The 13,456-nt window shown below is 36.9% G+C and overlaps 1 protein-coding gene across 9 annotated transcripts in view; it reads left to right on the top strand.

Moving 5' to 3' along the window:
• The window catches only part of dnm1a (dynamin 1a), a 47,243-nt gene extending 34,698 nt beyond the window's left edge, over positions 1 to 12,545 (top strand). For 4 of the 9 annotated variants that reach the window (XM_026243656.1, XM_026243641.1, XM_026243647.1 and 1 more), the window contains 7 exons: positions 2,009 to 2,118; positions 2,386 to 2,497; positions 2,606 to 2,617; positions 2,709 to 2,879; positions 3,512 to 3,753; positions 4,446 to 4,652; positions 8,176 to 8,816. In XM_026243656.1, coding sequence (XP_026099441.1) covers positions 2,009 to 2,118; positions 2,386 to 2,497; positions 2,606 to 2,617; positions 2,709 to 2,879; positions 3,512 to 3,753; positions 4,446 to 4,652; positions 8,176 to 8,242 — 921 coding nt within the window. In that variant the 3' untranslated portion in view covers positions 8,243 to 8,816. The other 5 variants (XR_003279921.1, XR_003279920.1, XR_003279913.1 and 2 more) reach the window with 3 other exon arrangements.
• Positions 12,546 to 13,456: the final 911 nt, after the last annotated feature.

Below are 13,456 nucleotides of genomic sequence, written 5' to 3'. Positions count from 1 at the left end.
TGATTGGCTCTCAGTATCAGCGAACACAACTTCCTGTCTGGAATCACTGTGGGAGATCAGACAGATCAGATTTCTGCTCTGAAACCAAGAGCACCACGTTTCCAGAGATTCAAGGCTTTAAAGACCCAGAGACGTTGAGACTTTACAAGAGCATATGGAGAATCATTCAGTGTGTGTGTGTGTGTGTGTGTGTGTGTGCGTTTATAGAGCTGCGGAGGTCAGAGGTCACAACTGATATACACTGATGTCTGACTTCTCACCCTCTGATGACTTCCATGCGTGTGTGTGAGTGTGTGTGTGTGTGTGAGTGTGTGTGTGTGTGAGTGTATGTGTGAGTGAGTGTGTGTGTGTGTGTGTGTGGTTAGTCGCAAGCGCTGTGGTCTGCTGCTCTGTATATATATGGCTCCGAGGGTCTTTTTTCTCTCCTTTTATTTATTTTAGTGTTTATTTATTTTTTGCTGGGTCACTTTTCATCCTTCAATACATAAATGAATAAATATAATTTTAAAAAGAAATGAAGAAAATTAACATAGTTTTGAATTACTTAATTAACTTTACTTTGTTTGCACTAATGCTGGACAAAAGAGAAACAAAACGATTTTACAACCATTTCATTTCACCAACATTTTTACAGGTTAAATATAGTTACATATAGTTTCTTAACCTGTTATAATTTTAGGAATATAATTAATTTAATCCATTTTGGAGTAAGACTGTAACATAACAAAATATTGGAAAAAGTGAAGCACTGTGATAAGCTACTTTCCAGATATATTTCATTATAATGTACATGTTTTGGTTTGTACTAGTGAGTAAATAATTTTGATGAATTGTTTTTTTAAGAAACAATTCATCCGAAAAACACCATTGTGTCATTGAGGACTGAATGTTCATTTTTCTCTGCGTTGTTCCTTTAAGAGCGCAGACATGATCTTTCTAACGTCTCTGTTTCCTCTTTTCCCTGCACTCGTCTCTCTCATATAATCCTCCTCCCAGAAGATCCTCTCATCAAGCCTCTCTTCCCAAAATCTGGCTGAGGAGAAGGAAAAGTGTGACTCACTGAGCGGCTGCGAGTGTGTGTGTGGAAGAGCTGGTATGTTTTATATCTGATGAGCATCAGTTCCAGCTGGCATGAGCACCTGATCGAGCGGACACACGTTAAACACTCGGAAAACCCCTGACATTCGTGGAAACACAGAATAAAAAAATCCCAAATGTGATCACATTAAATCCTGCAGAGTTTCAGAAACTGTCTCAAACTGTGCATATCTTCCCCAGAGTCTCAATATGAACTCAAACTCAAAACTCCATCCATAATGTTTTTTTCATTCCGAGCATTTTCAGTATACTTTTGAAGTTGTAACTTTTTTTTGGTCTATATAGTTTTTTATTGATTTTTATTTTAGCTTTAGTTTTTTTTGTACTTCAGATTAAACCACAAAAAAATTTTGAAAAAATTGCCTTAACTAGATGATTTTTTTCTTTTACATTATTATTTTATTTTACATTTTATTTTATTTTATATCAACAGGCTTATTATCATTAAGTATTTTTATCTATGTAATTTAAGGACATCTCATGAGCACCAATCAGAAATCTCTCCGCCGCGGGAAGCATCACGTGTCCTGTTCTTTTTTCGTCCGCTCCAGCTGGCCGGTGTGTTTTTACGGGCGTTACGGCAGGGCGCGGTGCTCGCTCTGGTGGGCAGGGGAATATACGGGGCCGGGCCCCGGGCTCTGGGCCCCTGACGGCCAGCCAGACGGCTGTGGTGCACCAGTCAGCTTTCAGACTACGCCATCAACCATCCGCCCTGACGGTTTATTTTAGCTCTGACGGCTCTAATCAGTTCCAGCCGCATGTGGCGGAGGCTAAAATCACTCTGCTCAATATACATATATATACACAGTTCTCTCTCTCTCACACACACACACACACACTCACAGTCAGCATGTGAAAGGCGCTGAACACACTTCATTAATCTCAGTAAACTCTGTTCTGCCCCCCGCAGGAGAAAGAGAAGAAGTACATGCTGCAGGTGGACAACCTGAAGCTCAGAGACGTGGAGAAGGGCTTCATGTCCAGCAAACACATCTTTGCCCTGTTCAACACTGAGCAAAGGTCAGAGGTCATAATCCTTAATTATGATCGCAAAAAAAAACTAAAACAAAAGCTTAACATTTGTCATTTACATAGTAAACCAGGGTTTTCATTGGGAACAAAATGAATAATATTGACTCAATCTGAGCAAAAATATGAATTTGGTGCAGATGCCGATATTTATGAAATCCCGATGCTTGTGATGTTTCTAACAGTAGAGCAGATCTAAATATCACTCTATATCTCCAGACTTTAAAGACTAATCTAATGCATGTAATGCCCTGACAGGAACGTGTATAAGGACTACCGTCAGCTGGAGCTGGCCTGTGAGACCCAGGAGGATGTGGACGGGTGGAAAGCGTCGTTCATGCGTGCCGGCGTCTATCCTGAGCGCGTGGTGGTGTGTGTTCAGATTCATCAGATGTGAGTATGAATGGATACATAGATGTGTTGCACCTCAAAATGCTTTTCTCTCTCTCTCACGCTGCGTCCCGTGGCGTCGCTCTAGGAGAAGGAAAAGGTACAAGCTTTGAATAGCGTTTGGATTTTTTATGAATCTTTTGCATTGCCGTCTCCTGTGTTTGTGTGACTGTGTCTGTGTTTGTCTGTAGAGCGACGCTGGAGACGAGAACGGGTCGGACAACTTCATGCACTCCATGGACCCTCAGCTGGAGAGGCAGGTGGAGACCATCCGAAACCTGGTGGACTCCTACATGAGCATCGTCAACAAGACCGTACGAGACCTGATGCCCAAGACCATCATGCATCTGATGATCAGTAATGTAAGCTGCTCAAGTGGTGAAAGGTTGTTACTTCAAACCCCACAAGGGTTGATTCATTAAATATCCGCAACTAAGACAGTCCTATATGAGTCCCTGCAGCACAGAAGCAGTCATCAGTAGCACAGGTATATTTGGAGCAATAGACAACAATACATGTATGTATACTAAGTATGGGCCAAAATTATAAATATTTCTTTTATGCCAAAAATCATTAGGATATTAAGTAAAGATCATGTTCCATGAATGTATTTTGTAAATTTCCTACCATATATATACATATCAAAATGTAATGTTTGATTAGTAATATGCATCGCTAAGAACTTCATTTGAACAACTTAATGTCAGAATCTCCTGTACTGTTATAAAGATCATCAAGATAAAAATTTCATTATAATCCGGCTAAATATCAGCATCTGCACCAAATTCATATTTTGAGTCTCTGAATAAAACTGAGTGGTTTGTCCTCCGTATTCTCACTGTATTAGACAGTATGAGCCATAAAAACCTGAAGGATCAAGTATGAAACACACACACAAATGCACACTTCTAGATTTCCCTAAATTTGAAAAGCTGAGATTTCGCTGACTATCGTCCTGAAGAACAGTGTTGTGAGTGAGTGTGTTGTGTCTCAGACGAAGGAGTTCATCAATGCGGAGCTGCTGGCTCAGCTGTACTCGTGTGGAGATCAGAACACACTGATGGAGGAGTCGGCCGAACAAGCGCAGCGGCGAGACGAGATGCTACGCATGTACCACGCGCTCAGAGAAGCACTCAACATCATCGGGGACATCAGCACCACCACCATCACCACCTCTCTGCCTCCACCTGTGGACGACTCCTGGCTCCAGGTGCAGCGCACGGGCTCCGGAGGACGGTGCGTTCAGAGGACACACACACACACACACACAGATAAACTGATGGACTAATCCAGGAAATATGACTTCAGTCTTGATCTAGAGATAGGTCTTCAGAATGTCAGTGAGATTTTAAATGCTCAACACTTTTTTTTTAAGTTGTAAATCATAATAATTCTTATATTTAATTTATTAAAGTAGTAAACCTTCATAAAGTACAATTATATCCTATACCAAAATGAATATGTACTTTAAATACTTTATTATAAACCATAATAATAATAATTATTTATATACAGCTCTTACAGATACATTGTGTATTTAATTTACTCTTCCTGTTTGGGTAAATGCTAGGCTCATGAATATTAATCGCTATGTTCTTTGAGAGGACAGTTCAGTTCGGCCTATTCATGATGTCAGAACCAGCCACCTCAAACCAGTTGTTTGAAACAACTGATATCTATTAATACACTGCAAATTCTTAGTAACAGAATGGTGTAGTAGCGCCACCTGCTGCTGCAGTGTGAAATGAGCACACCGGCCACCACAAAATCATGATTAGCTAATTTCTGATTAATCACTGCCTTTGTTGCTCTTTACATTAAACTTTTATAATGTGACGCAAAACAGTATAGTGGCAAATAAAGATAAGTTTGTTAAGAGACAAAGTTAAGAAAAAATGTAACAATAAGTAACACTATTTCTCTGTTAGGTCTCCGGCGGCCAGCCCGACCCCTCAGAGACGGGCCCCTCCTCCGGGGCCTCCTGCACGCCCAGGTTCTCGTGGCTCGGCCCCGGGGCCCCCTGCAGCCGGAGGGCCACCAGTTCCCTCTCGCCCAGGAGCCTCTCCAGACCCCTTCGGCGGGCCCCCCCCTCAGGTCCCGTCCCGTCCTAACCGTGCTCCTCCCGGCGTGCCCAGGTGACACTCTATTACCTCAGACAGTAGAAACTGCTAATGAAACGATGTATGTGTGCTGGAAAACAATCATAATGCACTCAGATTGAGGCTTAAAAATGTGTTATTTCTGCAGTGCTAGCACCAAAAGCAGTAGCGAACAGCAGGTGTATATATGTTTGTCCAACCAATGGAAGACAGCCAATTCTGTCTGGTGTCGCTAGAGCAGCAGAAATGATATACAGTGTCCATGAAACATTCAGAAACACTCAAAGAATACTAGCTATCTCTCTAGTCCTGCAGTCATATAATAAGATGTGTTTGCTCTTAGCCGTGTAATGTGAGACTCTTCCGCTGGAGTAAGTGCAGTGGTGTGGGTGAGTTAACTGTCACCAGACCAGTGTTTAAACCATTAGCAACCATCACTGAAACTCAGCAAGTGTTTATCAAAGTGTCATCAGATCAGATTCAGATGTGCACAGTCAGGCATGCTGCTTTTAACACTTATGATCGCTCAAACGTTACAGATTTAAACCGTTAGATGCACTGTGTGTTCTCCGTAGAGCTGGGTGATATAACAAACATTCACAATGAGTTTAACACTGTGAAGATTTTGACAAATATTCTTGTTTTTTCAAAGATTGGATCATTAGACTAGATTCTGGATTCCTCCTTTTCTCATGACAGGAATGTCTGGATGGCATTTTTCATATATTACAATGTTTTAGCATAAATACATTACCATTCGAAAGTTTTGGGAGCTATTTTTAATGTCTATGAAAGTCTCTTATGCTTACCAATGTTGAAATATTACTACTATTTAAAAAAAACTGTTCTATGTGAATATATTAAATATTATATTAAAGTGTAATGTATTTCTGTGATGCTCCGCTGTATTTTCAGCATCATTCCTCCAGTCTTCAGTGTCACATGATCTTCAGAAATCAGAATAATATGATGATTTACTGTTTGAGAAACATTTCTGATTATTATCAGTGTTGAACACAGTTGTGTTGCACAATATTTCTGTGGAAACTGTGACAAATGTAATTTTTCAGGATTCACAGATGATCAGAAAGGTCAAAAGGACAGCATTTATTTCACATTGTAACATTATAAATGTTCTTGATGTCACTTTTGATCAATTTACTGCCTCCTTGGAAAAGGAATTATCATTTAAAAATATTTTAAATAGTTGTTTAAGTAATGAAGTTTTATATTTTAAAAACACATAAAAATGTATACATTTGTAGTGAATCTGTAGTAAATTTAAGTAATCATTTATTTCAGAAAATATCGTACATACCCTAAATTTAAATGGTACTGAAATGATGGTACATCAAAACATCATCAAAGGGCTTATAAATCTAATTAATTTGAGCGCTTGAACTATATCACCCAGCTCTAACAGTCAGCAGCATATCTCATGAATGAATGTCTGGATCACGTCAGCACACTTCAGACGCTTTACTAACTGTCCACAGGACGGCCGGAGGGATGTTTCTGCTTTTATTTATTTTCCTTGCTGAATTTGTTCTCTGTTGCGTGTGATTTGACTCTTTCTAACACTAACAGAAAGTGCTTGCATCCTGGCAGCAACACACACACACACATCCCAGCAGTCACTCACACACCTTTCATTCTGACCCGGAATAAATCCTAATTTCAACGCTGAAGTCCCTGATAAATTATTTGCATATGATCTGCAAAACCTCTGAACTTGAAAAAAAAAATCCATAATGGCTTAAGATGACTTATTGCGGATGCTTTGAAATTCATAATTGGCTGTTAAATCCTCAGACAGAGGTTTTGGACGTCAGTCTCTGGTTAGCTTGGATTGGAGAAGTGTTGATGTTTCTGTCTCCTCCATGTTAACTGTGTGTGTCTCGCTCATCCTTCTCTTGCTCCTCCCATCGCTCTGGCTCCGCCCCTTCTGCTGATATTGATCATTTTTCACAGAATTACAATCAGTGACCAATGAGGACTAACACTTCTGGTACGTCTGTGGTTCTCTCTTGCCATTCCCCGTCCCTCTGCATGACCCACTGTCTCTGAGACCCTCGCACACACACACACACACACACATACAACAGTCCAGAGATGATCTAATGGGACGCTTTTAATTGACATAAGACATAAACACTTTGAATGGGAATGTTCTGGTTAAATGCAACCGAAGCTCTGAGACATGCAGTTGGCTTTCTATTGACAGACTGAGGGACTCAGTTACAGTATTATCTGGGGTAAATCCACAGCATGTCATGTTGTATTTAACACAGAATGTTCTTCTACATGTTTATAGCAGATCTAAATTACTGAATGTGAAAATCTTTCCGACAGCCAATCACATCTTTGCCCAGCTTGCACCTTGTTTGCTGATTGGTGATTTTTGTTTAGATGGACAGCAGGTCTCAGAACAGACTCTGTAATGTTCAAACATTACATCAGTTCTCTGAATGTGTGCATCGGGTTGATTTGGTTTCAGTTTTATTTAATTTATTAAGATCTGAAAACCCTTTCCTTCTACAATCCTGTGCACTTGTTTAATTTCAGTTTTGCCCTCGTTATTTATGATCCTTCTTTATAAAAAACCACTACAAACATCCAGTCAAATGCTGCACATGTGACCTTTTGGGTGAAACTGAACAGTGGGGTCAAAGGTGAAGTGTCCATGTTGTTTGTCTCTTCATGGCATCTCATTCTGTCACGGTGTGATCTCTGAATGCTGTTGAACATGTTTCAAAACATGTCTCTGTCTGCACAGGATCAATACTGATCAAACCGTTTTATTTGTTGTTGTTTTTAATAAACAAACAAATAAACAATCATTTATAAAATTTGTATTCATTGAAAAGTATTAATAATAATATAATTAGATATTTTATTTTTAATTATTTATTTTGAAATGTAACTATTACTGAAATGATTTCTTTATTTTGTTTAATGTCAAAAATGCTCTTTTGCTTTTTTAAATAAATATATTTATCTTTTTTTATTTAATAAAAAGTATAATTTGTTTTATTAAATAATGATTTGTGTGTATATATATATATATATATATATATATATATATATATATATATATATATATATATATTACATACACACACACACATTTAGTTATCTCTTGTAGAATTAATTTTATTACCATTAAATTAATCTCTTTACTTTAATAAGTAAAATTTAATTTAATAAATGCAATTTCAGTTTTTTTTTTATAAATAAATAAAGTTTGAATTTATTTTAAATACATTCTATTAAAAAGTTATTAATATAATGAAAAGACATATTTGATTCATAACACTGGCAAAACTATGAGATTAAATATCCTGAATGATGCTGCTTTCAGTAATTTACTGTATTGTTACTTTCATGAACTCTATAATGAGAGAAAATTACTCAGTGCAAAATATTTATCCTTTCTCATGTGAACGAAATTCTTTCACGTTTAATGAACATAATTTTTTGGATGTTTGCTGTGTCCGTGTGTGTGTGTGTGTGTGTGTGTGTGTTACTCATCCATCTTCTCTCTGTGTTTCCATGGCAGCCGACGACCCCCAGCATCACCTACTCGACCCAACCGACCCACAGACTCCTCCCTCTTAGACTATTAGCCCCTCCCAAACCTTGTGACAGACAGCGAGGACAGACACGGACAGACACGCCCACTCCACCAGAACTCCTCCCCTTCCTGCTCCTCAACTCACACACATCATACAACTCTACAACCCTCTGTCACAGTTTAACCTTTCATTTCACATAGTTCTGTCATCGTCAGACCAAAATTTAGAAAAGGACACATACTTGAGGAATATTGAGAGCTGGAAGCCCTTATTTAGGAAACTTAGATCTACAACACAACATTTTTATGAACTCAAACTCTTTGACAGCTGGTTGATGAGTTTAACATCACTGTTTATCCTCCTTAACTTAAAGAATGAGCTTGACTAGAAAAGTTAGATGAATGAGCACAGGGTTTGATAAATGCATTTCTTATTTACGTTCTGTTTCTCTAAGCTTCTTTTGGCTCTCAAATGCTTGATTTCCTGCTGTTTAAGGATGCATTATCTCTCCAAAGTGTGATCTGGAGTCTCGTGATAACTGCATCTTCTGGAATGAGCTCATGTGCATCTGTATTTCTGTTCATTACTTTGGCTCTTCTTGTTTTTGTTTCGTATGTGTGTCGGGCTGCAGTGGTCCCTGAGCTCACGGGCCAGAAGACGACACCAGACTCCCTGAAGGGTAATACACTTTCCCATAGTTCCACAGTCATTATTACACAGGAGTCTTTCACTCTCTGAATCACGAGTCTCTTAGTGTATGTAGGCAAAGAAAGTCACTGACGGAAATGACAATGGTCAACAATAAAATAAATTACACTTAAGCCACAATTAAATGTCTAAATGTCATGACGTTCGATAGTGACAGAGTCATGGGTGTTATGAGGAAAACACAACTGATTCAATTGAATCATGTGTTTCATAAAATGATTCACTTTTTCGCAGTGCACGCTGGCGACACCTGCTGGTTCTTTATGTGTAATGCTACTCAATTAAATATACGTTAGTCTACAAATTATTCAATATTAAGTATGTGTATATTTTGTGTTCTGTTATTTATTTATCAAAGTTTGGTCAGAATGATTATTAGAGACACGTACATACGTACATACGTCATCAACAGTGATTTTAAATGATAAAGCTGACCCTAGATCAGTAAAACATGACACACTGGTTCATGTGTTCACCGATATCTTTCATCGACACTTCGAAACGTTCGTAATGAATCAAATGACTTCGAACCACTGATTCATATTTAAAGATTCGAATCTAGTAGTTAAGTAACGTTAGTTATGTAGTAACTTTAGTGTTTTGAAAGCGCTCATCACTAAAGCAAAACACGTCCGAGTTTAAACTAGTCTAAATCAGCTTTTAAAATCACTAAACACTTTGTTTGACAGTTGATAATGTTGTTTACTGCACGGCGGCAGATAATAATCCGAGTCTTACCTGTTGTCGAGTCGAGACAAGCCCCTGATGTTTCCTTATATGACATTTAAACCGGACTTACGTAGAAAACACACATGTTCGCGTGCGCTCCATCGTCTCTGAGGTAATTCCAACTTAAAACAAACAAAAATGTCAAAAGTTTTAACTGTCTCCATAAAAATAACAACAAAAAATCCACTGACGGCATTTTTAACCGAACAATAACCGTTTGAGACGCAAGATGGCGCCAAATTTGAAACGCAGCAAAGCGGGACAGCGGAGTGATACAAGATGAGTGAAGATTGAAAATAAAATGTTTTTGTTGAAGGTTACAGTGAAATATATTTTTGTTGCACTTTATTTGTTAAAATTTTATTATTGTAAGGGAATCATTAAATAATAATAAATGAGCGCTGATTATTCAGGCATATTAAATAACATGATTGACCAATCAAAATTAAGTATTCCAGAGCGAGAGTACTAGGAAAATAAATAAATATGATCGAAAATAAGATTTAAAATGTATTATTTTTACTAAAATAATAAAGTTAGTAAAAAAAAATGATATAATGTTAGTATATATTTTCCAGAATAACGTTTTACACATTTTATAGTATTAATTGTAAGTCTTTATACATGTTAACATACAGTTGACTTAAAAAAAATATATTAAAAGCAATTATTTCATAATCTAAATAAAATACAGAGATTCCAAAATAATCTGAAAAGTTTTAAAAAGCTAATCAATTTGATAAAATGAATCGCATTTAGACATTTTAGGCGTGACTTTAGTGAACAAATACTTTGTGTGGCAACAATATTACATGTCTTCATGATTCTTAATAAATAAGATCTGAATTATTGTGTGATACTGAAATGTATTGTATTAATGGAAGTTATGTAGAGGTTTGAATTTGGTAAAGAGGACTCGTGGGGTTTGTCTTCCCTCTGTGTGACTCTGAGGACAGTTTTTGCTTTAATTCGCCTCGATGCTCACTCTTTGTCTTTTCTTCTTCTCTGCTTTCATGCTCAGCCGGTCAAACACAGGTGACCCTTCTCGCCCCTTCTCTCCACGCGACCCTTAGCATCATTTCTTCTTCTGTTCCTCCCCGTCGAGTAAAACAACCCAAACCCACCAGCACAAGAGAAACCTTCCAGATGTTTCCAGCATCCTCGGATTGAGAAACCAGTTTCAAGCTCATTGTGGAGATCATTATCATGACCATCAAACCTAAAAGAAACTCGTCAAAGGGATAGTTCACCCTCGTGTCGATTCCAACCAGTTTTCCTTTTTCCGTGGAACACAAAAGATAATATTCTGAAGCAGTAAACCGTTTCGGGTCCCATTGACTTCCATAGTTTGGACAAACAGTACTGTGAAACTCAAGGGGACCCGAAACTATTTGCTCTTCAAAATATCTCTTTGTATATATCTGTTCCACAGCCATTTATTCCCCACACTGCAAACAATCCTTATTTTAGTCTCTTTTTCCATTTAAAAGGAAGTTCAGCTACCGGAAACCCTGAAAAATGCACTAAAGTAGGGATCTTCTTGCAGTGCAAACCTTGTGACGATGTAAAGTACGAGGACGTGTGTTCACTCTCAGTGATTGTGCTCAGAAATCATTCATTCATCAGTGAATCTGAGCCTTCGGTGGAGCTGGATTGAATTAGAGAGTGTCACTTTAAACACAGAAGTGCTGTTTCAGGGTGAACAGACGTCCTCGAGCTGGATGAGATGCTTGTGTGTTTACAACTGAGTTAATAAACGAGTAGAGACTGATGCTGAAGACTGTTGAATGATCATGTCCAGATGGTTTTCCACACAAAGGCTATGTTTAGAATTTAATACTTGCTTACTGTATATACTTACTATACAGTATACACTGCTTACTGTTCTTAACAAATAGCATGTGGAAGTGCACTATTCAATGCTAAACAGTAGTATGCAACATTGTCGGCTCGTTGCATGTTTAAATTTAGTTCTTTTTGCATTTTTAAGTCTGATACATGTACAAATTTTTGCAAACGTAGTCTGTAATTTGGGTGTTCATACAGATCTGTAAATGGTGTGCATACTATATAATAATAGCAGTAGTATGATATTCTGAACATAGCTGCATATGATTGAAGGTGCTGTAAGCTATTTGTATTGATTCCACCGCATCAATCAAGCCACAAATGATTTCGTATCAGATAAAAAAAAGTGGATATTATAAATAGTTTAGAGCACCTTTAAACGCCACCAATGGACATTTTTCATGTGTGCTGAAAAACTGTCCCTGTGCATTGAGATTATGCAACTATATCTCAAGTCTAAGATTTTATTGTCTGTAATTTAAGATCTCAAGATGGTCTATGCATAGAAATCATTCCAGTTTGTTCAGGTGTTTTGTCGAATACGAACACACCCCTCCACAACCGTGGACTGTGAATCTGTCGTGTGTTGTAATAATTCTAAAGATTATAAAGTCTGTGTTGCTGATCGTTGATGTTGTGGCATGAGCAGACGGTTTCATCTGTACTAATATCAATAATATGTTTCTGTCTTCAACATGCTCACCAAATCTTCCCAGAATCCACTGGGAGTCTTAGTAAGACCCACTAAACAGACAATATTTACCGTTATTTAAGAGTTTGTCATGGACATACTGTATCTTAAGTGAGTCCCGTGTCTTTGTGGTGCATTTATGCAAATTGTGCTTCCACTGTTTTAGAGACTAGTCCACATGTATGATTATTGAATATTAAATTATTATGGGTAAATAAAGCAGGCCTCTTTCTGTGTTTGGACAGAAAGGTGTTATGATACTGAGTGTGTAACGTGTGAATGAATGTGTGTGTGTGTGTGTGTGTGTGTGTAACGTGTTCTGCTCGGGCGAGTTTGTCAAGCTGGACTCTGTCATCATTAAACTTCAGTGTACGGAAATGTTGTTTCCTGTTATTTTTCTTGTCTTCTGAAAACTTAAAAGATATTTTAGAATACAATTCAAATATGAAATCAAATGCTGAGTCGATGTGTTTCTATGGAAGGTCATTGGTGTCACATAAGAGAAAAAATGTTTTGGTAAACCACAATTATGACCTTAAAAGTCTAAATTATTACTGATTGCAATTATGACAATCATAATTATGGGGTGCATTAAAATTATACTAGTAACTTTGTATTCCATAATTATAACTTATTGTGTCATTTTTGAACATCATATCAGAATCATGCCTTTTATCTCATAACGATAACTTTGTATGTCTTTTTTTCATGACAGTTTAACTCAATTATGAGAATCAAAATTGACAGTCATAATTATGAAATAAAAAAAGGAAATAAAATTTTAACTTGTCTTAATGACTTAACATAATAATATTAAAAAAGAAGTTATGACAAAATAACAATTACGAGATACCAAGTCAAAGTTATGAGATTATAAATCAATTATATACTAATAGAATTATAGATCTAAAATTATAACCTACTAATCTGTATTTGAGATGAACTTAAAAAAAAGAAGATTTTGAGGTTGTCAAAACTTACATATCAAATCATAACTGAATAAAACTTAGTCATAATTATGATATAAAGTCCTAATTTTTACACAAAAAGTCAGAATTATGACACAAGTTTTTTATGCATCAGTCATAATTATGAAATAGTCAAAATTAAATAATTTAAATTAAGATTCAGAATGATGACATTGAGAAAAATCTAAATGAACAAGTCATGATTATGGGATGGTAAATTATAATGAATAACCAATATGGTAAATTATAATTATGAGATAAAGAGATTAAGTCATAATTATAGGATAGAAAAAAGATAAATTATAAAATTAAATTATAACA

Source organism: Carassius auratus, chromosome 5, assembly GCF_003368295.1.
Source record: "Carassius auratus strain Wakin chromosome 5, ASM336829v1, whole genome shotgun sequence".
Classification (NCBI taxonomy): Eukaryota; Metazoa; Chordata; class Actinopteri; order Cypriniformes; family Cyprinidae; genus Carassius; species Carassius auratus.
This window is presented reverse-complemented; position numbering and strand designations above follow the sequence as displayed.